The sequence below is a fragment of the Motacilla alba genome, unplaced genomic scaffold (genome assembly GCF_015832195.1).
Source record: "Motacilla alba alba isolate MOTALB_02 unplaced genomic scaffold, Motacilla_alba_V1.0_pri HiC_scaffold_28, whole genome shotgun sequence".
NCBI classification, from domain to species: Eukaryota; Metazoa; Chordata; class Aves; order Passeriformes; family Motacillidae; genus Motacilla; species Motacilla alba.
Window position 1 is genome coordinate 1,647,008 of NW_024037374.1, and position 24,645 is coordinate 1,671,652.

Here is a 24,645-nt window from a genome sequence, read left to right on the forward strand (position 1 = left end):
CTCCTATGGGAGAGAACTGTCCTCCTCCAAGGGCCCATGGCCAAAATAGAGATTCCTCTTCCAAATTGCCTTATATGCAAAGATTGTTCCCAGATGAAATCTGCCAGGACAGACAGCTCTGGCTGCCTTGGCTACCCAGGGGCCAATTCTCAAATGCCTTTAAAAAACTAGGACTATGTGCTTTTCTTTCTTATGGGAAAAAAAACCTCTATCTTGACTAGGCACCCATGGCCAAAATTGGGCATCTGCCTCCAGAATTCCCTATATCCAAGGATAGCTCCCAGCCAAAAGCTGCCATGACAGCTAGACAAGTCTGGCTGGCCTTGGCTTCCTGAGGGCTGGCACGCATGTGAAACACTGGGGCTCTGTGCATTCCTTCTTAATGAAAAGACCTTTTCTTCCTGTCCAGGTTCCCATGGCTAAAATTGACATTCCTCAGTGAAAATGCCCTATGTCCAAGGATAGCCCCTAGATGAAAGGTGCCAGGAGAGACAGGTCTGGCTGGCTTGACCCATGAGTGGCTACCTCTCATCTTCTTTCAGAACACTTGGACTTCGCATTTTTCCTTCTTATGGGGAAAAAACCATCCACCTTGACCAGCTGCCCATGACCAAAACTAGGATTCCACCTCCAAAACTCTGTGGATCCAAGGATTGCTTCCAAGGGAGAGCTGCCAGGACAGAAAGGTCTGGCTGCCTTTGGCCCCTTTGGGACTGCCTCACACCTGCTTATGAAGCACTAGGAATTGGGGCTTTCCTTCCAATTGGAAAGAACCATCCTTCTTCTTAAGGTGTCTGTGGTCAAAATTGAGATTCCTCCTCCCACATTCCATATATCCAAGGATTCCTCCATGACAAAATCTGCCAAGACAAACAGATCTGGCTGACTTGGCTTCTCAGGAGCCACCTCTCTTCTCATCTGCCTTTGAAACACTGGGCCTGGGTTCTTTCCTTCCCATGGAGATCCCTGGGACACTGTGGGGACCTCATGGAACCAAGGGGATCATTGTGGCACCACTGGAGCCCATGGAACCAAGGGGCCATGGTGACACAGCCGGGGCTGCATGGAACCCAGAGACCATGATGACTCTGTGGGGCCTGATGGAACCATGGAGACCATTGTGACCCTTCAGGGCCTCGTGTCACCAAGGGGGCATTGTGACACCTCAGGGCCTCCTGGAAGCAAGGGACCATTGGAACACTGTGGGGCCCCATGGAACCAAGGGAACATGGAACAGGTCTGGCTGGCTTGGCCTCCCAGGGGCCACCTGACTGGTCTGGCTGATCTTGGGACGTCAAGGGCTGTCTCTCATCAGCTCCTGGAAAACTGGGTCTCCATGTTTTCCATGCTGTGGAAAAGAACCTCCCATTTTTTTCAGGTGCCCATTGCCAAAACTGGTACTCTCCCAAAAAAAATTCCCATAAGCAAGGGTATCTCTCAGAACAAAACCTGCCAGCTCTGGCTGGCCTTTTCCTATGGTGATCATGTCTCATCTGCCCTGGAAACACTCGGGCTCTGTTCCTTCTTTCCTATGGAGAAGAACTGGCCTTCTTATCCAGGGGCCATGGCCAAATTTAAAATTTGGCTTCCCTAATTCCATATATAGAACAATTGCTCCCAGACAAAAGTAGCCAGGACAGACAGGTGAGGCTGGCCCTGTCCTCTCGTGATTTTCTTAGACTCTGAGCTGAATGTTTTCATTTGAAAACACCTTGGAGAGGGCCCCGGGATCTCCCAAGGAGGGGTTTTGAGGCCTCAGGCACATGACCACTGCATATGGACAAAGGAGCTCTGTGCCCTGTGCTTTTCTGGAGGTTTTGCATCACAGAAGTGATGTTCTAAGAGAAGCTGCTAGCAGTTTCCTCCCTGTGTGACAAAAAAAAATCAGTAATTAGCATTGAGAATTGACAATCTGTTAAACCACTAAGGAAACTGTGCACACCTCTGTGAAGACACATGTTAATGACAAAAAAGCCTGGGAGGATCTCTTTCCCTTCTGGCCAGCAAAGAGGTAACAAGGCTGACCGGGTCCCCGTCTCAGCCAGGGCAGCCAGCACATGCCCTGTCCTCAGAAGCCATGGCTGACCAAAGCACAGTGCTCTAAAATCTTGCATTTGCTGGTTTCTGGTGTCTGCTGCATTGCTTTCTAAGCAAAACAGGGAGAAGGCAGACTGTGTGTAGCTAAAGATACTGTAGATTGTGTAACACTTGCTGAGGCCTTGGTCTTCGAGGTTAGATCAATTTGGAATGACTGATGTAGAATGAGTGCAACACAGGAAAGGGGAGCATATAAGGAAGGGAGTTAATTGTAGAATTTAACATCTTGGATTGTTTCTTTCCATTTTCATTTCACCTCTGGAAAGCTGTTCCAGTTTTCCAAGAATCTTCTCCACAGTCCTGTCTGCTCTTTTCAAGAACCTTTCCTGGAGAATGAGGTTGACCTCCTGTCACAAGATGTGACACCACCTGCAGCTTCTCTTGGCTTTCCACCCTGTGCGTGCAGCAGGACTCTTGCAGCAAAGATGACAAAGGTTTGGAGAACTTGACAACTTGTGCTTTCTTTTCCCAGTGGACTGGAGAGTTGTGCCATGGGTAAGGTTTTCATTGTTGCTGTTCTAGGCTAAGAAAACAGGAGGTGGTACCAGGAATTGTTAGGCAATACAAGCCTGGCTGAATGCAGAGAAAGAATCTCCAGAGCCTGCAGCCGGAAGTGGAGAGTTGTGTGATAATCATTCAAACTTCTCAGGGGACATCTTGAAAGTGATCTAGAACATAAAAATGGGCTGCCAGAAAAAGTTTGTTTCTGTGTTGAGTGTAGATAATTCCACATCTGGTGCTTTGGTGCATAAATCAAGAGCACAATCAGTTCATGAGAAGCACCAGAACAAGCTGGACCTCTCAGAGCAGCCGACTGAAAGAATCTGCACAGCAGAAATGCAGGGAATGACTTGGTGAACCTTGCCTGGAAGAAGGGTGATTTTTTTAATAATCTCTTATCAATTCTCTTGGCTTTTGACTTTCTTAGCAAGGCCATTTGCATCCCAGATTCCCCATGAAGTGAGAAGCCTGAGCTTGTGCAAGTGCCTTAAAAATGGCCTGTTCCTCTGCAGGGACACTCAGGCAGGAACAGGAGCCAGAGCCCTCTCTGGGGAAGCCTCCTCCAAGCTGGAATTTGTGCCGTGCTGGGAGAGGAGGAGGAGGAGGAGAAGGCTGGGCACTCTGTGGCAGCAGCAGGAGGTTTGGGCCACAGGACATTCCATCTGCACTGCTGCCCCGCAATGGGCGGCCGTGCCCGGGGCTCTGGGCCTGGCCCCGCGTGCGCTGAGCTCCCTGGGCTGGGCTCAGGTTCCCGCTGGCACTGGGCAGAGGCTGGGCTCAAACTGGCATCAGCAGCAGTGCAAAATACCTCTGGGCATCTACATTTCCTGCGGCTGGGAAGAAGCAGTGAAGCGAGTCAAGAAGTTCTGGTTTCTGTTTCTCCTGGTGGATTTTTCAATTTAATTCCACACTATGGAGGCAATTTCTGTCATGGCCTCTGTCAGTTTATTCTATTTCAAAGCACCAGCAACAGGGCTGTGGTTGAGCACTGTAAATGTGGCCTGTGGGGCTTTAATTCCTCTCGCCTTAGTGCTCAGGGGCTGGTGGGCATTCCAGTATCTGCTGATCTTTATGCCTGTGACAAAAACACTGACTTTGCTGTCATGAAGGCACCGTGAGTAGCACCAACTGAAAGAGGCACTTGCAGTTTTGTGGATAAAATTCAAGTGGCAAGCAGAAGAGGGCCAAGAGCAGCCATGATCTCCAATTCCCAAGGCAAAGGCAGCAGCAGCCTCCTGCTGTCAGCTGAGGGTGAGTAAAACAGAGCTGGAAACAGCGCTGGAACCCGATCCTTTCTTCCTCTGAGGGCTGGCTCAGGGCAGCACAGGCGGGCCCTGAGGAGTCAGGGCTGTGTGTGGATGCTTGTTGCTGTACTCCAGAATTCAGCTGGAAAAAGCGCTTGGGAGCCGAGGCAGGAGCAGGTGGGAAGGGGCCAGCACTGCTGCTGCTCCTGGCCGGGAGCCCCGGATGGGCCGGGCCGGCGCCCCCTGCGCTGCGGCTGCTGCTGCTGCCAGAGCCAGGCGGGACTTGGGGACAGGGAATGGACACGGGGGGACAGCAAAGGCCTGGGGGCTGCAGGGATGGTGGCGCTCGGGCCAGCGCCAGCACAGAGCTTCAGCCCGCAATGAACCCAGAGGGAAACGCTGGGGAAAGGCTCCAGTTCAGCCTTTCTTTACTCATTGCTGTGCAGGGACTGAAATTAAAGGAGAACAAACAGGGCCTGACCCCTTCTCCTTTGGGAGGAGCCCCGCGCCTGGGGCTGTGAAGGGTCATGAGGGGCTGGGAGGGGGCTGTGAGGGGCCATGAGGGGCTGTGAGGGGCTGTGGTATGCCAGGCACCTCATGGAACCAAGGGTTCATTGTGACACTGCGGAACCAAGGAGATCGTTGTTGACAGTATGGAACCTCATAGAACCAAGGTGCCATGGTGCCCCAGCAAGGCCTTGTGGAACCACAGGGGCCATGGTGACACTATGGAACCTCTGGTCGATTGTTACACAGCAGCCACAGCAGGGCTGCAGAACCAAGGAGATCATTGTGACACTGCACAAGCTCATGTCATCAAGGCGTCCATGTTACGCTACTGAACCTCATGGAACCAAGGGCCCATTGTGACACTGTGGAACCAAGGAGACTGTTGTTGGCAGTACAAAAGCTCATGGAACCAAAAGTCCATTGTGACATTGTGGGGCCACATGGAACCATGGAGAGCATTGTGACACTTCAGGACCCCCTGGAACCAAGGGGCCATTGTGTCACTGCAGGGCCTTGTGTAACCAAGGGGTCATTGTAGCACGGCAGGGCCTCATGGAATCAAGGGGATCACAGTGACTCTGTGGGGCTCCATAAGGGGCTGTGGGGCTCCATAAGGGGCTGTGGAGCTCTGTAAGACCACGGGGCCATTCTGACTGTGGAACCAAGGATACCATTGTTACACTACAGGGCATCATGGAACCAGTGAGACCATTGTGACATTGCCCGGCCTCATGGGAGCAAAGGGCTGTTGTGACACCGTGGGGCCTGGTAGAACTGAGGGGCCCTTGTGACCCTGAGTGGCACCATGGAACCAAGCAGAGCACTGTGACACTGCAGGGATCCGTGGAACTGAGAACTCGTGTGACAGTGAGGAGCCCAATGGAACCAAGGAGCCATTCCGTACTTCGGGGCTTCATGGAACCAAGGTGCCACTGTGATACTGCAGAACCAAAAGAGACCATTGTGACACTGCGGGGCTTCATGGACCCAGTGAGAGCATTCTGACACTCCGAGTCCCCATGGAAACAAGGGGTGATTGTGACACCGCAGGGCCTCATAGAACCAAGGCAACCACTGTGAGACTGCAAGGTCTCATGGAAACAAGGGGACAGTGTGACACTGCGGTTTTCCATGGAAGCAAGGAGCCAGTGTAACACATCCAGGCCTGGTGGAACCAAGGGGCCATTGTGATCCTGAGGAACCCAAGAGAACCAAGGGGTCATTTTGAGACTCTGTGACCTCATGGAACCAATGGGGCATTGCGGCGTTGCGCAGCCCCATGGAAACAAGGAAACCATTTTGACACTGCAAGGCCTCATGGAAGCAAGAGGCCATTGTGCCACTGCGGAGCCAAGAAAGCCATTGTTCTATCACTGGGCCTCATGGAAACAAAGATCTGTTGTGATCCTTCCAGGCCTCATGGAACCAAGGGGCCATTGTGATGCTGCAGGGCCCCAAGAATCCAAGAACATGGAACAGGTCTGTCTGGCTGGGCCTCCTGGGGGCTGCCTGACTGGTCCAGCTGACCTTGGCATGTTGAACGTCTCTTCTTATCAGGCTCTGAAACCCTGGAGTTCTGTGCTTTCCTTCCTGTGGGAAAGAACTGTCCTTCTCCTCCAGGGATTCATGTCTGAAATTGGGATTCCTCCTCCAAATTGGATTCTATCCAAGGAATATTCCTCTATAAAACCTGCCAGGACAGACAGCTCTGGCTGGCCTTGGCCTCTTGGGGGCCACCTCTCATCTGCCTTCAATGCACTGGGGGCCTGTGCTTTTCTTCCCATGAAAAAAAAAACATCTTTTAAGTCCAGGCATCCATGGCCAAAATTGAGAATTCACCTCCAAAATTCCTTCCATGCAAGGATAGCTTCCAGACAAAAGCTGCCAGGACTATCTCACTTCCCTTGGTTTCCTGAGGGCCAGCTCTCATCTGCCTTTGAAATACTGGGGTTCTGTACTTTCCTTCCTTTGGAAAGGAACTTCCTTCTTGTCCAGATGCCCATAGACAAAGGTGGGGTTTGGCCTCCCAAATTCTGTCTATCCAAGGATTCCTCCCTGACAATAGCTGTCAAGACAAACAGATCTGGCTGGCCTTGCCTCCCTGGGGCCACCTTGAGTCAGCTTTTCGAACACTGGGGCTCTGTCCTTTCCTTCCTCTGGAGAAGAACTGTCATTCCAGTCCAGGTACCCATGGCTGAAATGGAATTCCACCCCCAAAACTCCCCAAATGTCCAAAGGTTGCTTTTAGAGAAAAGCTGAAGGGACAGAGAGGTCTGGCTTGCCTTGGCCTCTGGTGACAGCTTCTCATGTGCCTTCAAAACCCTGGGGTTCTGTGGTTTCCTTTCTGTAGAAAAGAACTGTCCCCCTTGTCCAGACACTCTTGGCCTCAAGCACTTGACCATTATAGGGACACAGGAGCTCAGTGGGGTGGAGACCGAGGACAGCAGAGGAGAGCCCTGGGAGGGACTGAAGGGTGGATTCAGAGGTGGTGGGTCCTTTTGACATAGAAGAGAACAGCCAGAGAAAGGGTCCTGCCCTTGGCATTGCACATCCCCACATTTCCCCATCGCGGGAAGAGCCCTGAGCAAGGAGGGAGGGACAGGATCTGCCTTGCCAGGGGCTGGGGCTCAGGCCTTGGCCCTTTGCATTCCTGAAACACAGCCAGCTTTGCTCAGCACCAGGGACACCTTTGCCTTGCTTGTCCCCAGCTGTCATCACTGCCTCCAGTGTTCTGCTCTGGCTGGAACCTGGGGACACTTTCTCAATCCTGTCCCTGACAGGGATCTCTTGAAAGTGCAAGAAACTTGAGTGTTTCAATGTAACTGAGTTCTTGAAGGTTTTGTGACATCACTGAGGGAATTGCAACATCACAGAGCTGGCTGTGATGTCATAGAGTAGGGTGTGAGGCCATAGAGCAGACTCTGCCATCATAGAGGGTGGCTCTGTGGCATCAGAGAGAGGGTTATGACATCACCGGGTGGCTGTATAACATCATGGAGCAGACTGTGACATCAAAGAAGAGGCAGTGGCATCATAGGGTGTATTTGTGACATCACCGAATCTTCTGTGACATCACAGAGCAGCTGTATCACATCACAGGGTGACATCTCAGAGTTGACTCTGACATCACATGGGCTGTGTGACGTCATAGGGGGCTGCGTGACATCACAGAGACGGCTGTGTGACATTACAGAAGGGTTTGTGACATCACAGAAAGCTGTGTGACATCACAGACGGTAGTATGAAATCACAGAGGGTGTGTGATATCATAAAAGGGCTGTGTGATATCACAGGGGCTGTGTGAGGTCACTGGAGAGGTCACTCTGCCCTACCCCCCCCCCCCCCCCCCCCCCCCCAATTCCCCCCAGAGAAATCCAATGCTGCTCATGCACAGTGGGGTCCCCTGTCCCTCTGGGTCCCCCTGCCCTCAGCACCGCAGCCTCCCCCAGAGGATGTTCCATGAGATCGACCCCAGAGCCTTACACGGTGATGGGGGCTGGGGCCATGGGGGTGGGACAGGGGGACAGGGACCCTCCGGCAGCATCCCCATGTCCCCCACAGCCAGAGCCTGGGCCAGGGCTCCTTCACCCTATTATGAACGAGGGCTTGAGAGCGCTGAAAAAATCCCCAGCAAGGGATCAGCAAAAACCAGATTTAATATTCAGCCACAGCACGGCAAATTTCCTTAGCAAGAGTCACTCTGCTCCTGACTGGACACTTCAGGCACAGCAGGGAAACAAAGCAACAACAAAACCAAACCAAATCCAGGCAATCATACACAGAAATGAACCGAGAACTGTCCCTGTATGTGTCTGTGTAACAAGAGGACAGTGAGGGCAAGGATAAAAGGAATATGGTCTAAGAGCTTAACACAGCTAAAAACTTAACAGGACTTAACCTATAACTTAACCTTGACTGATACCTTAAACTTTACAATACAGCAGAAGAACAGCACTTGACAGTGTTTCACCACACTTATAACCGATGACTTAGCAATATAAAAGAGGACTAACACATAACATTATTTAACTTAGCTTATGACTTATATTAAACGTAACAACTTAGCAAAAGAACAACTCTTAGCAGCATTTCACTTAGGTTATTCCTCATGACTTGACCTTACCTACAGGCCTGACTGACTCAGCTATCCAAGGCACTCAAGCCCCTCAGAGAGCAGCATTTCTGCCCCATTTCCCCAGCACAGGCACTCCTGTGTGCACACAGACACCAAGAGTCAGTGCAAGGCACCTGTGAGAAATTCCCCTGAGGGCAGGGAATGCTCACTGTGGATGCTTTGGCATCTCCCCAGCAGGTGAAGGGCTGAGCCTGGAGGAGTGGGGGGATCGGCCCAGGCTCTGTCGCTGTTCAGGGATCCCCGAGTGCAGCAAACGGGAGGGTTCCCGGCTGGGAGAGGCCCCACTCCGAGGGAGTGGCTGGCCCAGGAGAGCTCCAAGGGGCTCCTTTTGGAGCGCTGTTTGTAGGGCCCCAAGAGAGGGGCTTCAGTCCCAGCAATGGTTCATCCTGGCTGCACTCAGCATCAGCAGCTTTCTTTGGCAGTGTGAGAACAGGGATGTTGTGGCACTGAGGGAACAAAACCAGTTCCCAGAGCTGCTCCTGCAGAAAGCAGGAGCTCCTTGGGCAGCAGCAGTGCCTGGAGCAGCCAGTGTTTGTGATGAGCTCCAGAGGAGCTGAGCCCAGGGGCTGCTGGCCAAGGCCGAGGCCCAAGGAGCATTTCTCAGCTGGCAGGGCGGCCTGAGAAGGGGAGGGGGGAATGCAGCAGCGCAGGGCCTGTGGAACCAAGGGACCATTGTGACACTGTGGGGCCCTGTGAGACCAAGGGACCATTGTGACACTGTGGGGCCTCATGGAATCATGGAGAGCACTGTGACATTGCTGGGCCTCATGGAACCAAGGGGGCCATTATGACACTTTGGGGTGTCATGGGACCACAGGGCCATTGTGACACTGTGAGACCCCATGGAGCCAAAAGTTCTTTGTGACATTGCAAGGCCTCATGGAACCATGGAGGGAGCATTAAGAGACTGCACAGCCTCATGGAACCCAGGAGACCATTGGGACACTGTGAGGCCCCATGGAACCAGTTAGACCATTGTGACCCTGGGGGTCCCCACAGAACCAAGAGCACCATTGTGATACTGTGGGGCCTGGTGAAACCAAGAAGACTTTGTGACACTGCAGGGCTGCATGGAACCAAAAGTCCACTGTGACATTGCAGGGCCTCGTGTCATCAGGGGTCCATTGTGACACTGGGCAACCAAAGGAGACCATTGTGACACTGCAGGGCTGCATGGAACCAAAGCTCCAGGATGACACTGCTGTAATCAGTGGTCCATTGTGGTCCTGTGGAGCCAAAGGAGACCATTGTGACACTACAAACCCCCAGGGTTCAAAGATCCTTTGTGACACTGGGGGGCCTCATGAAACCTAGAGGCCACTGTGATACTGTGGGACCCCATTGAACCAAGGGTCCACTGTGACACTGCAGGTCTTCTTCTAATCAAGGGGCCATTTTGACACTTCAGGGCTGCATAAAACCAAGGGAACACAGAACAAGTCTGGCTGGTTTGGCCTCCTGGGGGCTGCCTGACTGGTCCAGCTGACCTTGGCATGTTGAGGGTGTCTTCTCATCTGCTGCTGAAACACTGGGGCTCCATGCTTTTTTTGCCATGGAAAAGAACTCTCCTTCTCCTCCAGGCACCCATGGCCAGAATTGGGATTTCACCTCCCAATTTCTTCATATGCAAGGATTGCTCCAGTAGGAATATTGCCAGGACAAGTCGGGCTGGCAGTGGTTTCACAAGGGTCATTTCCCATCCGTCTCCAAAACATTGAGGAAGGCTCCGTGCATTCCTTTCTATGGGAAAGAATAGTCCTGCTTCTCCAGGCACACATGGCCAAGATTGGGATTTCACCTCCAAAATACACTATTCCAAAGACTGGTCCCTGACAAAATCTGCCATTGCTGACAAGTCTGGCTGGCCTTGGACTAGTGAGGTTCTCACCTGCCTTCCAAACTCTCGGGCTCTGTGCTTTCCTTCCTAGGGAAAAGAGCTGTCCTTCTTGGCCAGGTGCCCATGGCCACAATTCGGGTTCCACCTGCAACATTGGCCATTGAGAGAGACTGGAGCAGATTGCTGGCTCAAAACATTTCATGTGTGGGGGAGGAAGGGGCAGGTCCAGCCTTGTCCTGCCCTGGAACCTCAGTGTTATGTTTGCCCAATTATCCATTCACAAATAAAAAGCAAACAGAATTAAATGTAGCAGCAATTTTAATGAAGTAGTTTAGAATATATATAAATTTGAATACACTCTATATATTGACAATATAATTTGGTTAGAATGAGGAATAATCTGGTTCTGATAATAACACAGAAGTAAAAAAATACCGTGGGGTACGGAGTGCAAGGGCTTTGGAACCCCTGCCACCTCACGTACAAGGCCATCAAGTTACAATTCCCCTTTTTATGCTGTGTGCCATCACCATCTCCTCCCATTTTCGATTTGTCACATTCGTATTTCCACCCTCATCATCACCTTCATCACGCATGTGCCACCATTCCTTTTAAGTGTTCGCACCACTCTTTGGGGGTGGTCTGAGGAAGGCTTCTCCTCTTCCTCAGGTGTCCTTTATTTCACCTTTGGATTACACATGCGCACCAAGCTGGTATAGTATGAGCCAAAACTAACATTATATGAGCCAATGCCATGTTCTAACATTAAAGCAATAAATCTCATCCAATTAACATGTTCCTGATTTCCACCCAAGTTTTCCCCCTCTTTCAGATAAATTTAGTAATAGTTATCTCTTACTACTTCCTGTCCTGAATATCTGCAGGGGAAGGGGGAGAGCGGACCCCTCCCATCCCTTCTTCCTGGCATTTCCCTTTTTAACCATTTTGTTATTGCCAAATAATAATTACTGTCTCCATATTGATTACTGTTTCAATTTTGTCAGCACAAATCACACCTATTTATCACTATTTGATATTAGGAAAAAGCTTTTACTGAAGAAGTGATAAAGTACTGGAATTGTCTGTCCTGGGAGGTGGGGGAGTCACCATCCCTGGATGTGTTTACCAAAAGACTGGATATAGTACTGAGTGCCATGGTCTAGTTGAGATGGTGTTAGGGCATGCGTTGGACTTGATGATCTTCAAAGTCTCTTCCAGCCTTGTGATTCTGTGCTTGTGTGACATCACAGACCAGGTTGTGACACCATACAGTAGGCTATGACATCGCTGGTTTACTATGTGACATCACAGAGCAGGCTGTGACATCACAGTGTGGCAGCACGACATTACAGAGCAAGCTGTGAGGTCACAGAGTGTACTGTGACATTACAGGGTGGCTGTGTTACATCACGGAAGGTGTTGTGACATTGCAGGCTGGTTCTGTGAGCCCACAGAGGTGCTGTTTGACATGCTGAGTGAGTTTTGACATCAGGATGGGACATCCCAGAGCAGGCTGTGACATTCATTGGCTGGTTGTGTGACATCATAGAACAGGTTGTGATGTCACCAAGTGGGCTGTGACATCCCAGGATGGCTGTGTGACATCACAGAACAGGCTGTGAGGCCACAGAGAAGACTCTGGCATCGTAGATAAGGGCTCTGTGGCATCACAGAGAAGCCGTGTGATGTCACAGAGAAGGCTGAGACATGACAGAGTGGGTTGTGACATCACAGAGCTGCCTGTGAAATCCCAGAGTGTGGGAGGACAGATTGTCAAGAGAACAGAGATAGTGCTGAAGGCTATCTTGCTCCTGATGAATTGCAGCTGGACTAATTCCCAAAGAGTGGGAAAAGCCTTGCCCTTAATAGGATGTGTTTTCCAAAGAGTGGGTTTATAAAGGAGTGGGTTAGCTGGCCAAGAATCAACTGCAGTCTGCAGGCTGTGCTGTGGGGAAAAAGAGCTGAGCAGTTGTGTGAGGGGCAGCAAAGGGAAGGTGTCGTGTGAGGGAGAGACAGGCTCATGTGGTTGTGCAAGGGGCAGGAAAGAGTTAGCTGGTCCCACAGAAGGAAGAGAGAAGGAGTCAGAAGGCTGCATGGAGTTGCCTGAGGCTAGTCTACAGACAGAAAGGTTTGAGAGTTTTTAGATCATAAGGGGCTGGCGCTTGGGTCATGACACAAAGTCACACATGGAGGAAGGGCTCTGGCAGACCAAGGGGTATTTAAAGCTGACCACGAGGCAAGCACACATCTTGACCCTGCCTCCTCTTGGAATTTCTATCTGAACACTGCTGGAATCCAGGAGTTGGCAGCTGTGTGTGTGCTTCTCTGTATCTTTTTTTGTCTTTCTCTCTTTCTGTGTCTTCTTCTAATTCCCGTCTCTTGCAGTTTTTGAGAAACCCAAATGTCATTAATAAAATGTGTTCCTTTGGCCTTATTCAGAATTAGAACCCAACCCCAGTCAGATCTGGGGGTCTCACCCTATGAAATGATGTTTGGGTTACCCTTCCTGACCTCACCCCACAAGGTTGCTACCTGTGAGGAAGGGGAAACCAATGCCAAGAAATATGTTCTGTCTAGAGCACAAACCTTAGAAGGGCTAAGACATAAAGGGGCAATTCCTCAAACTACCACCCTGGATTTCAGAATCCATAAGATTAATCCTGGGGATTGGGGGATGATTAAGTCATGGAGAGATCAGCCTCTAACTCCTCAGTGGGAAGGTCCCTTTCAGGCACTGCTCACCACAGAATCAGCCATGCAAACTGCAGAGCGGGGATGGACTCATGGCAACAGAGTCAAAGGCCTGGCAGAAGAACACAAAGAGTGGACTGTAACATCCAGGCTGGGTGAAACAAGATTGACTCTCAAGCAGAGACTGAAAGACAACCAGAAATACACCAAGACGCCCAAAAAGTAGAGTCAGGCTTCCACCAACCAGCTGGAGAACTGTCTTCCTGTCTTAATGGGTGAGAATTACCAGCATCTCGTGAGGGGAAGCACACAAGGGACTGTGAAAGGTAATGGCACAGCTATTTTAGGAAAATAAGACAAAGGAATAGAGGGCAAGACCAGGTTGGCCCCTTTGATTGCTACCAAGAAGACTCCATAGCCCTGCTGCAGGTAGCAGTCCCTCAGGCATGGTAAGGTTGGGACAAAAGGCGAGAACAGACCTCTATCATTCCTCAGTTGTCTTTTAATTCAACAGCGACTAGAGGCCAACTAGACTGAGTTTGCCTTTGTACTCACCCCTAAGATACACTGACTATGGGCAGCAGCCACACAGGCACGGTAGATGGCGGTTAAAGCCATACCAGACCTCTGTGATGCCCTTTTGTCCATTCCAAATAAGTGTGTCTAAGGAAAAACTGAGATTTTTTTTTCTCCTGTTCCCACTGTCCTTGCCCATGTCAACTGATGCTGGTATGACTCATTCAAGAGAGAGAGAAAATTTTTGACATAATTGGTTGAGCAAAATGACTTCTAGAAAAAGAAAAGGGGGGTTTGTTATAGATGAGTAATCCTATGGTTGACTCTCACAATTAAGGGGTGAATATAAAGTATATGTTAAGAGAAGTTTTGTAGATGTATAGTTATCTTTCCCCTCCCCCTTGCATTGTTATCACAGGATGGCCTCAGTAGTCAGGACATTTGGGAGGGTGGGCTTGTTACTATGGCAGCACCTGACCTCCAATCAAGCTGTAAGAAAGTGATCTCCACCACTGGACAGCGAAGAAGGAGTTGATTGAAAAGACTTTGAGAGGTACTGGAGGTATAAAAGACAGAGCATCTATTTTGTAGATAAACATATGGTGCTTAAATCCTTTGCTCCTGGCACTGTGTTCTTTTCTTTATTCAGTTTTTCTGTTGTATTTTGATAAGGTCTTAATAAACCATTTAAATTTTTGAAAGTGAAATTTTTTTCTCACATGAGGATGGGGAATGTGAGGCAAGGCTGTCTACATCGGGTCAGCTCCAAGGTACAACTTCTCTGACCTGTCCAGACCTCCTTACGAGCAGCCCCACATCAATATCAATCACAGAATGCTGCAATCAGCTCTTCACAAAAGAGAACAGTGATAAAATGTGCTCTAAAATAGGATTACATATTTCTTAGAACCTCATTGAAATGTTTCTCCATAACTGTAAAAGGAAAACTTTCTGATGAACTGGACTAGACCAGAGGGAAATCAAGGCAGAGCCATGAACTGTCAGGACTTGCTTGATCCTAATGAGCCCTGTGGTGCATTTGGAGCTGAGCCCTGGAACCTCAGGGCCTGAGAGGAGATTGCACAAACCTTGCCACAAGTCACATTCACAAGAAAACCCTTGTGTCTCAAAGCATTGATGGGTGCCACTGAGGTCCATCCCCAACACAGGCTCCTCATGGACTCCTTGAAGAAATGAACTGGAGGCCAGGATGGCACAAAAAAACCCTCTCAGAGATGTGGTGTGGAAAGGAAACCCAAAGTACCTTAAAAATCTTGAGTATCTCAAAGCATTAATGAGCCCGACAGAGTGCCAGTACAAAGCTCTCAAGGGACTCATTAAAGCAGATAATTGGGACCATGATTGCACAAACCTCTCACAGAGTCTGTACCAAAAGGGCAATACCAAGTACCTTAAAAAAACAGAAGTACCTTGAAGCATTAATGAGCCCCACTGAGTGTCATTGCTGATAAAGGCTCTCAAGGGATTTAATAAAGCAGATAATTGGAGGCTGTGACTGCACAATCACTCTCATCGAGTCTGCATCAAAAGGGAAACACCAAGTAGCTAAAAAGCAGAAGTACTCTGAAGTATTAATGAGTCCCACTGAGTGTTGTTACTGACAAAGCCTCTCCAGGGACTAATTACAGCAGATCATTGGAGGCCATGATTGCACAAAGCACTCAGAGACTCCAAGGCAAAAGCCAAACCCAAAGTCCTTTGAAAAACCCTGCAGTCCCTGGGAGCATGAAGGAACCCCCAGGGCCATTCCTGGGCAAGGCTCCCCAGGGACTCCTTCCAGCAGATCCTTGAGGCCACTGGCATGTGGGCTAGGGGGGGATGCTGAGGGCAGGCCAAGGGGCTGCCAGTGCCGAGCCTGGCTGGGGCTGTGCCAGGAAGCCCCAGTGCCTCAGGACAAGGTGTCTCCTGCCAGCCCTTGGTGGCACAGAGCCTGCTGTGCCCCAGGGCACCAAGCCTTGGCTTCTCTTTGTCCCCACCTGTCATCACTGCCTGCAGTTCTCTGCTCTGCCTGGGGCCTGGGGACACTTTCTCAGTCGTGTCCCTCCCTGGGACCCATTAAAAGTGCAAGAAACTTTGGAGTGTGATTCTGACTTGGAGTTCTGCAGAGGTTTCTTCAGCTGCCTCTCAGGGACTGATGTTCAGGGCGTGAGAACAAAGCCCCAGAGGCTCATTAAAGTCCTTGTGCTGTGTCTGTGCTGCTGAGCTGGGCCGGGCTCCTGGCACAGAGGCAGCTGCTGGTAACCAAGAAGAGCTTGAAAAGCACATTTCTCTTGCTGAGCAGCTCTTCTGCCAGCCCAGCAGGGCTGGGGCACTGCCTGCAGCCAGCCCGGGCACAGCCCAGAGGCACAGAGAGCTTCAACCAGTCAGGGCTGGGAAGGTGCAGAGAAGTGCCTGGGGCAGAATCCCTGCCAGCCCTTGGCACAGGAACCTCTGGCTGCAGGACAATGCAGCTGCAGCTCCTGCAGTGCTCGCCTAAAGCTGGAACATCCCAATGCCTACAGACCCTGTGAGTACAACTCTGATTGTCTCTTGTGCAGAGCAGCCAGGGGTGCCCAGGGCTTTCGTGCAGAGCAGGCTCCTGCAGCCCAGGGCGCTGTGCTGGGGCAGGGACTCTGCTGCCTGCCAGGGACAGCTCTCAGCCAGCCCGGGGAGCTGCTCTCATCACTGGGGGGGCAAGATGTGGGTGGAAGAAGACAGCTGGTAAGGCTTAGAAGTGTTCTCCTTGTGTGGTGAGGATGTTACATTGTTCATGACTGCTCCCAGCAGGACATTTTAACTCCAGTACATTTCCAAGTAGATTATACACTGAGCACAGTGAGGCACTGGGCGCATAAAAAGGAATATTTTGCTTTTTTAATATACTGCTCGGGGTTGCCTGGATAGGAAATTGCACATATATATTCACCTCTCAGTTCAGGTGGAGAAAAAAACAAACAACTTTGCTCTCAGATATTACTAAACCAAGTAGTGACAGATATCAGCACAGGTCCCCATAGAGGCAGCATCAGTGTCGCTTTTCCAACCTCCTCAGGGTTGTTCTAAGGTTGCCATCAGAGCCTGCAGAGCCAGAGCTGCCCCTGGGCAGTGCCAGAGCTGGGAGGGGTCTGCAGGGCAGAGATGAGCCCCCAGGGCGGGGCTGGGCTCTGGCAGCACTGGCAGGGCCCAGCCCTGGCCACAGGGAAGCAGCTGCTGGCAGGGAGGGACAGCTCCAGGCAGCAGAGCCCTGGGCAGGCAGTGGGGGGAAAGTGCCTGAGGCTGTGCTGGGATATTTGAAGTCCTCTCCAAACCCAACTATTCCATGATTACTTTTTTTAGAGATCCCCTTTGCAAGGCACCGCAAATGTCGAACAGCAGCTCCATCAGCCACTTCCTCCTGCTGGCATTGGCAGACACGCGGCAGCTGCAGCTGCTGCACTTCTGCCTCTTGCTGGGCATCTCCCTGGCTGCCCTCCTGGGCAACGGCCTCATCATCAGCGCCGTAGCCTGCGGCCAGCACCTGCACACGCCCATGTTCTTCTTCCTGCTCAACCTGGCCCTCACTGACCTGGGCTCCATCTGCACCACTGTGCCCAAAGCCATGCACAGTTCCCTCTGGGACACCAGCACCATCTCCTACACAGGATGTGCTGCACAGGTCTTTCTGACTGTATTTTTTATCTCAGCAGAGTTTTCCCTCCTGACCATCATGTGCTACGACCGCTACGTGTCCATCTGCAAACCCCTGCACTACGGGACCCTCCTGGGCAGCAGAGCTTGTGCCCACATGGCAGCAGCTGCCTGGGCCACTGCCTTTCTCTATTCACTGCTTCACACGGCCAATACATTTTCCCTGCCCCTGTGCCATGGCAATGTCCTGGGCCAGTTCTTCTGTGAAATCCCACAGATCCTCAAGCTCTCCTGCTCCAAGTCCTACCTCAGGGAACTTGGGCTCATAGTGTTCTCAATCTGTTTATGTTTTGGTTGTTTTGTGTTCATTGTTTTCTCCTATGTGCAGATCTTCAGGGCTGTGCTGAGGATCCCCTCTGAGCAGGGACGGCACAAAGCCTTTTCCACCTGCCTCCCTCACCTGGCTGTGGTCTCTCTGTTCCTCAGCACTGTCATGTTTGCCTACCTGAAGCCCCCCTCCCTCTCGTCCCCCTCCCTGGATCTGGCCCTGTCAGTTCTGTACTCCGTGGTGCCTCCAGCCCTGAACCCCCTCATCTACAGCCTGAGGAACCAGGAGCTCAAGGCTGCAGTGTGGACACTGATGACTGGATGCTTTCAGAAACATTAAACTGCTGGCCAATTTCTGCCAATCACTTCTAATAAAAGTATTCTTTAATACTTCTTGTTGGTTTCATTTTGGAGCTGATTTTTCTTTGGTTTTTTTTTTTTTTTTTCATATTGTCCACAAAAAATGTCATTGTTTGTGCCATTTCTCATTTTGTTTCTCTCCACCTTTCCTGTGGCCACAGAACTTGTCAATGAATGGCTGTACTCTTGCAGGCTTTACAGGAACTAAAGGATCTCCTAGCAGAGTTTTCTGCAGAGATGCCCTTTGGTTGCCTCCTCTGGAGCTGCAGCAGCAATGTCTGTGTGCAGAGCTGGGGGCAGATCAGTGCTGGCCCAGCAGCTGTGCCCAGCAGCAGCAGCAGCACTTGGTGTTGCCAGTGCTGCTGCCATGGCCCTGCCCCGCTGCCCTGGTGGCCCTGGTGTTGCTGTAGGGCCTGAGTGCTCTCGGGGCCGGGCACAGTGCTGGGGGTGGCAGTGCCGGGGCTGCAGCAGGGACAGGCCATGGGCACTGCTGGGGCAGCGCTGACGCCTCAGGCCAGGGCCTGGGGGCTCCAGCCTCCTTGCCCAGGCTCTCTCAAGAACACACCCATGCCAATGTTGAGCACAGAAAACCCCCGTGAGCAGCCCCAGGCTGGCCGTGGGCAGGCTGGGGGCAAACAGCATGGCTGGGGCTCTGCAAGGGCCCTGGGGCACACGGGAAGGAGCAGCAGAGCAGGGGCTGATCCATCCCCAGTGCGCTGGACAGCCCAGGGCAGCGTCCCAGAGCGTCCTCATGGAGCTGCCAACACCATCCCCCCTCTGCAGCCCTGGCCTCTCCCCCAGCTCACACAGGTGCCGCATCCTTGCAGGCACAGGCACGGCAGCACTGGCTCAGGAGCCCCTGTTTGCATTGCACACAGCAGGCGGGAGCACCCCCATGCTGCTGCTGTGGGGACATGAACCTGAGGGAGCACAAATGCCATCAGCCCCTGGGGCCAGCAAGGGCTGGGGGACAGCAGGGAAAGCACTCAGCTTTGTGCTGGCCTCTGCAGTCAGCCAGAAAGTTTGTTCCCATCAGCTGGGAGTTTCCTGTCCCACTGCAGACGCTGTTGCTCAGAGCCAGGGCTGCCTGGCAGCCACCCCCTAACTGCCCTGAGCATTTCCTGGGCTTCACCTTTGATTTCTTTACTCTTCCCTTGCCCAGATTTCTTCTTCTTTCCCAGCCCTGTTCCCTGCCCTGCAAACAGCCCATCCCTGTTTGCCCTTTCTTCTCTGGCCCCACTCCTCATTGCAGTTCCTGACTTGGCACCATGGGAACGGCCCTTGGGGAGCAGGATCATCCTCCAAGTGCTGCAGCAATTGTCTGCAGGCTCCTGCAGTGCCCCGTTCTGCTCCCTTGCCACAGGCACCCCAGGCCAGGGGTGCCCATCTGGGCTGCTGTGTCTGCCTGTGGGGCTCCCTGTTCTGGGCAGTGAGGAGGAGCTGCAGAGGCTCTGCAGCACTGACAGGATGGGCTTTGGGGCTGGCAGGAGAAGCTGAGGCACCTGGGCTGCTGGAGCTTCTGAAGAGGAGGCCCTGGGCTCATCCTGCCACTGCTCCAAGGGTGGTTTCAGAGAATCTCAGAATCAGCAAGTTTGGAAAACACCTTGGAGATCATCAAGTCCAACCTTACCTTTTCTAAGCCTCTTCTTCTCCAGGATAAACAACCCCAGCTCTTTCAGCCACTCCTCACAAGACCTGTGTTCCAGATGCCTCCCCAGCCTTGTTGCCCTTTTCTGGACATGCTCCATCCCTTCCATGTCTGTCCTAAATTGGGGGGCCAGAACTGGACACAGCACTCGAGGTGCTGCCCAAGCAGTGCCCAGCACAGGGCAAGAATCACTGCCCTGCTCCTGCTGGCCACACCATTCCTGATGCAGGCCAGGAGCCATTGGCCTTCTTGGCCACCTGGGCACACTGCTGCCTCATGTCCAGCCTGCTGTCCAGCAGTCCCTGCAGGTCCCTTTCTGCCTGGCTGCTCTCCAGCCACTCTGTCCCCAGCCTGTTGTGCTGCAGGGGTTGTTGTGGCCAAAGTGCAGGACCCGGCACTTGGAACTGTTAAACGTCACCTTGTTGGATTTGGGCCCTGGATCCAGCCTGTCCAGGGCCCTGTGCAGAGCCCTCCAACCCTCTAGCAGATCAATACTCCCAGACAACTTGGTGTCACCAGGGTTCCATGAGGCCCCAGAGTGTCCCAATGGTCTCCATGATTCCATGAGGCCTCCCAGTGTCACAATGTCCCTTTGGTTCCATGGGACTCCTTCATGTCACAAAGTCCCTCGGATCCTTGAGGCCCCACAATGTCATCATGGAACTGTGGTCCCCAAGGCCCTGCCGTGTCACAGTGGATTCTTGGTTCCATGAGGTCTGGCAGTGCAGCAATTCTCTCCCAGGTTCCACAGTGTCACAATGATCTCTTGGTCCCAAGGGCCACCACGGTGTCAAACATGTTTCCTTCATTCCAGGAGTCCCTGAGGAGCAGCACTGGCCCCTTGATTCCATGGGACCCTGCAGTGTCACCATGGCCCCATCGTGACACCAGGTCCTGCTCTGTCACAATGCTCTGCATGGTTCCACAAGGCCCTGCAGGGTCACAGTGGCCTCTTGGCTCCATGAGGCCTCCGAGTGCCACAAGGAATTCCTTGGTGCTGCAGTGTCACAGTGGAGCCCTGGTGACACAAGATCCTGCAGTGTCCCCAGGGTCCCTTGGTTCCATGGGACACCACAGTGTCACAATTGTTCCCTCGGTTCCCAGAGCCCTTGCAAGGGAGCCATGGCCCCTTGATTCCATTGTCCCCAGGCTCTCCCAAGGGTCTCCTTTGTTCTGCAGGCCTTGTGGGGCAGGGCCAGCACCTGTGCAAAGCATTGAAAACAGGCAAGTGGCCCAGAGAGGAGGCTGCTCTGTGCCCTTGGTGGCATGGACAGAGCAGGGAGGGGGCCCAGGATATTTGTCCCTGCCAGCCTCTGTCCCCAGGCCTTGGCAGCCCTGGCTGCTGAGCCCAGCTTTGCCCTGGGCTGAGTTTGGCTCTGGCCCAGCTCCATCCTCCTGCGGGGCTCAGGGCCTGTTCCTGGCCGTGGCCAGCCCTGGCTGCCTCTCTGCTGGCCCAGAGGCCGGCAGAGCCCGGGGCAGGGCTGTCTGTGCAGCCCCACAGGTGCCAGGGGCTCTGCAGGAGCTGGCAGAGGCTGCCCAGCAGAAAAGCCATGGGGCACAGAGAGATCCAATCCCAGCTGGGCACCCCAAGGCACAAATGGCACTGCCTGTTCATGGGCACACAACTGATATCTGCCTGGAATGGGGCACAGGTGTTAATACTTGAACATGTCGTATTATAAAAGCACATCTCCATCAACCAGATTATTAGAATACTTTTTAACAATTGCAAAATTTCCCCTCTAGGAACAGAAATTTCCTGGAAATACTGATTGCAGGACAAGAAATACTGCAATCATGTGACTTGTGTTTGCAAAGAGCAAATCTAGGCAGAATCGGGGCAGGGAGGGTTTGGGGAGACCTTGGGATCTGTGCTGGGCACAGAAGGTGTTTTCCATTGCTCTGAGACTGTCTGCTGTGGAAGGGGGATTTAATATGCAGCAGAGGAATGACTTTTGCATTTGATGGAGCTGTGCCTTGCCTTGGCTTTGTTGGCTGACAAGAAATGAACATCCCTCTGTGTCTCGGGCAGCTCCTTCTGCAAGGAAAGCAGGTGGGAGTTGGAGCCAAGGAGCTGAAAGCTGCAGGTGCAGCCTGGGCTGGAGGGAGCTCAGATTTGCACAAGGCTGCTCTGAGTGCCAGGCCTTGGATGGGGGAAATGGTGGGGTGCGGGTAGGGACAGAGTCTGATTGATTGTCAGACAATAATATTTCAATTCAAACTGCATGAGGAGGTATTTGGACTCAATGTCAATTGGAGATTGCACATATCAATGTATTACCAGGAAACAAAACCTAAACAGGAGCAAAAAAGAATTTCCTCACTATCTTTGTAAGTATAATATATTCCGTTTGAATACACTGCTGGAATCTGTCTAATAACCACAAAAAAATTTGGAAAGTGAAATTAATTTATTCCCAGAGGCTTGGCCTGTTCAGGTGTTTGGATGTTCATGAGCCCTGGGACACTGAATTCCTGCACTGAAGAGCTGCAGGCTGAACAAGCCTCTGCAGCAGTACAATTCAGCAGCAGCCTCCAAGTTGCTGAGGATGTCAGCAGCCCCCACTGAGGCCATCCCTGGCCAGAGCCCGTGGGGGAATGGGCAGACAAGGAGAGCATCCCTGGGGCTGGGCCAGCACAACTCAGAGGCACCAGCGGCTCCAGCTGGGAAATGGAGTGTGGAATGGGGCTGGGAGAGCCCTGCCTGGGCTGGGCCAAGCAGGACACTCAACCGTGACTCCCATTCCCCAAACAACTCTCTCAGTGAGACATTTAAAAGGAATTGCAATTGTTTGTGTTCTCTGAGTTGGACTCCCTGGAGAAATACCACCAAGAGATTCTCAGCAGCCCAAAACAACCAAACAGCCTTTACCAGGAACTTTTGAAAATCGGAGAAACTTAGGCAAAAGGTTTAATAATGACATTGTAGAGGTTTTGGTTTGTAAATTTAAATTGTTTTAATTTTGAGATGTCCGAATTATTGTATTGATGAGTGTGTTGAGTTTTATTGTTGGTTAATTATTTATGTATTTATTATGTTGTGAGATAGGATTGGGAGAAAAGTAAAGTAGGCATAAAATTTTAAATGGGGATAAAGAAAGTTTTATTAAAAGTAAATAAATGAAAAAATGTAATAGGCATTAAAATAAACTCTTTAAAACTCATTTGTTTTCATTACAATGGTTTTTTTACAGACAATGTAAAGAAACTAAACTAAAACCTTCTAGTTAGTTTACTATTTCTAGAATAGTCTTTTTTTAGTTTACTTAGTGAGAGAATTCTTTCTTGTTAAGGTTAAGGAGATTTTTTTTACAAGAGAAAAAAATGTCTTTTTTGGTTCCTAATTTTGTCATGGATAACAATTGTCTGGGGAGCTTTGTTATTGTGAAGTTGTTCCTATTGCTACAAGCTTTTATACAGCTTGCTCATGGGCCATGTCCACTTCTGGGGTATTGTTTTAAAGATGAGTTGTTTAAAGGGAAAAGTTTTTATTATTGATTTTTTAAATTATTTTTATCTCTGGGAGTAGAGATTTCTCCTAGGGGTACTGGATTACTTTTTTTTTTGATTAAACTTGTGTTGAAATTCCAGTTATTTTAACAATTGTTTATTTCATTATGGTGGTTTTTGTTTGATATTAATTTGAATATTTTTATTTTTTATAGTTTTATGTGGTTTAAAAAAAATTGGTTTTTTCTTTATAGTTTATAAGAGGATTTTAGATTAAAGATTAAGGTGTTTTTTCTTCTTTTTTAATTGGATTTAATTAACTCTTTACTGACTTTGATGGTTTCATGTTGGTTTTGTATATGCTCGTATATTGTTTTTCTTTTACTCAAGGGAGTATTGAAATATTGAAATGGTTAACACCTGACCCACAAGTAAGTTGAGGTGGAAGTTGTGGTTGGGTTGTGTTCGGATTGGTTTTCTGGCAGGTTTTCAGCTTGTTTTGTGTTTAAATTTTTAGTTGTAGTATTATTTTGTGTGGGTTGTAGGTTGTAGGGGTTTTGGTTTTAGTTGTGTTGGGGGGAGGGGACTTGATGGTAAGATTTGAATAGCTGTGGCTGGCTTTGTTCTGGTTGGGGTTTTGTAGCCTCTTTTGTTTTCCTGGTTGGTAGTTGTTGGGGTTTGGTTTGGTTTGAATGGGGCCGATGGGAGGGGGGCAGCCTGGGGAGGGGGGAAGGGGCTCAGCCCAAGGCAGGGTTGCTTGGTTTGGTTTGGTTTGGTTGAGATGGGGGCTGGCACTGGGACCCACTTCTTCTTTGTTGACTGGAGAAGAAAGAGGAGGTTCCTGGGTTTTTGATCTATAACATCTGTGTTTCACAGAGGCATGTTGAGCATCTTAGTAGTTTAACAGATTGTCAGTTACACAACAAGTTTTGTATTACTTTTCAAAATTTTTCTCACGTCAAACTACAACAGACATTCAATCAACAAAAAATACTTCTCCAATCATTGACTTGGCTCATTCAACTTCACAAGCTCTAAGCCTGTTCAATGTAATGTTAATCAAAATTTGCAGGAGCACAGAAACAGAAGAAGACAGAGAAAGAGAGAAAGACAAAAAAAGACCCAGAGAAGCACACACACAGCTGCCAACTCCTGGATTCCAGCAGTGTTCAGATAGAAATTCCAAGAGGAGGTAGGGTCAGGATGTGTGCTTGCCTCTTGGTCAGCTTTAAATACCCCTTGGTCTTCCTGGGTCCTTCCCCCAGGTGTGACTTTGGGTCATGACCCAAGTGCCAGCCCCTTATTATCTAAAAACTCTCAAACCTTTCTGTCTGTAGACTACCCTCAGGCAACTCCATGAAGCCTTCTGACTCCTTCTCTCTTCCTTCTGTGGACCAGCTAACTCTTTCCTGCCCCTTGCACAACCACATGAGCCTGTCTCTCCCTCACACGACATCTTCCCTTTTCTGCCCCTCACACAACTGCTCAGCTCTTTTTCCCCACAGCACAGCCTGCAGACTGCAGTTGATTCTCGGCCAGCTAACCAACTCCTTTATAGACCCACTCTTTATAAAACACATCCTATTAAGGGCAAGGCTTTTCCCACTCTTTGGGAATTAGTCCAGCTGCAATTTATCAGGAGCAAGATAGCCTTCAGCACTATCTCTGTTCTCTTGACAATCTGTCCTCCCACACTCTGTGA

At 50.7% G+C, this 24,645-nt stretch overlaps 1 protein-coding gene and 1 pseudogene across 1 annotated transcript; one reads left to right on the forward strand and one right to left on the reverse strand.

Annotated features, from left to right (window-relative positions):
* LOC119696322 overlaps positions 1-24,645 on the reverse strand; it is a 2,199,709-nt pseudogene that overhangs the window by 768,758 nt on the left and 1,406,306 nt on the right.
* Positions 16,893-17,837, forward strand: LOC119696358 (olfactory receptor 14C36-like). Its single transcript, XM_038126067.1, has one exon. The coding sequence runs from the start codon at positions 16,893-16,895 to the stop codon at positions 17,823-17,825; it is 933 nt and encodes a 310-aa protein (XP_037981995.1). The 3' UTR covers positions 17,826-17,837.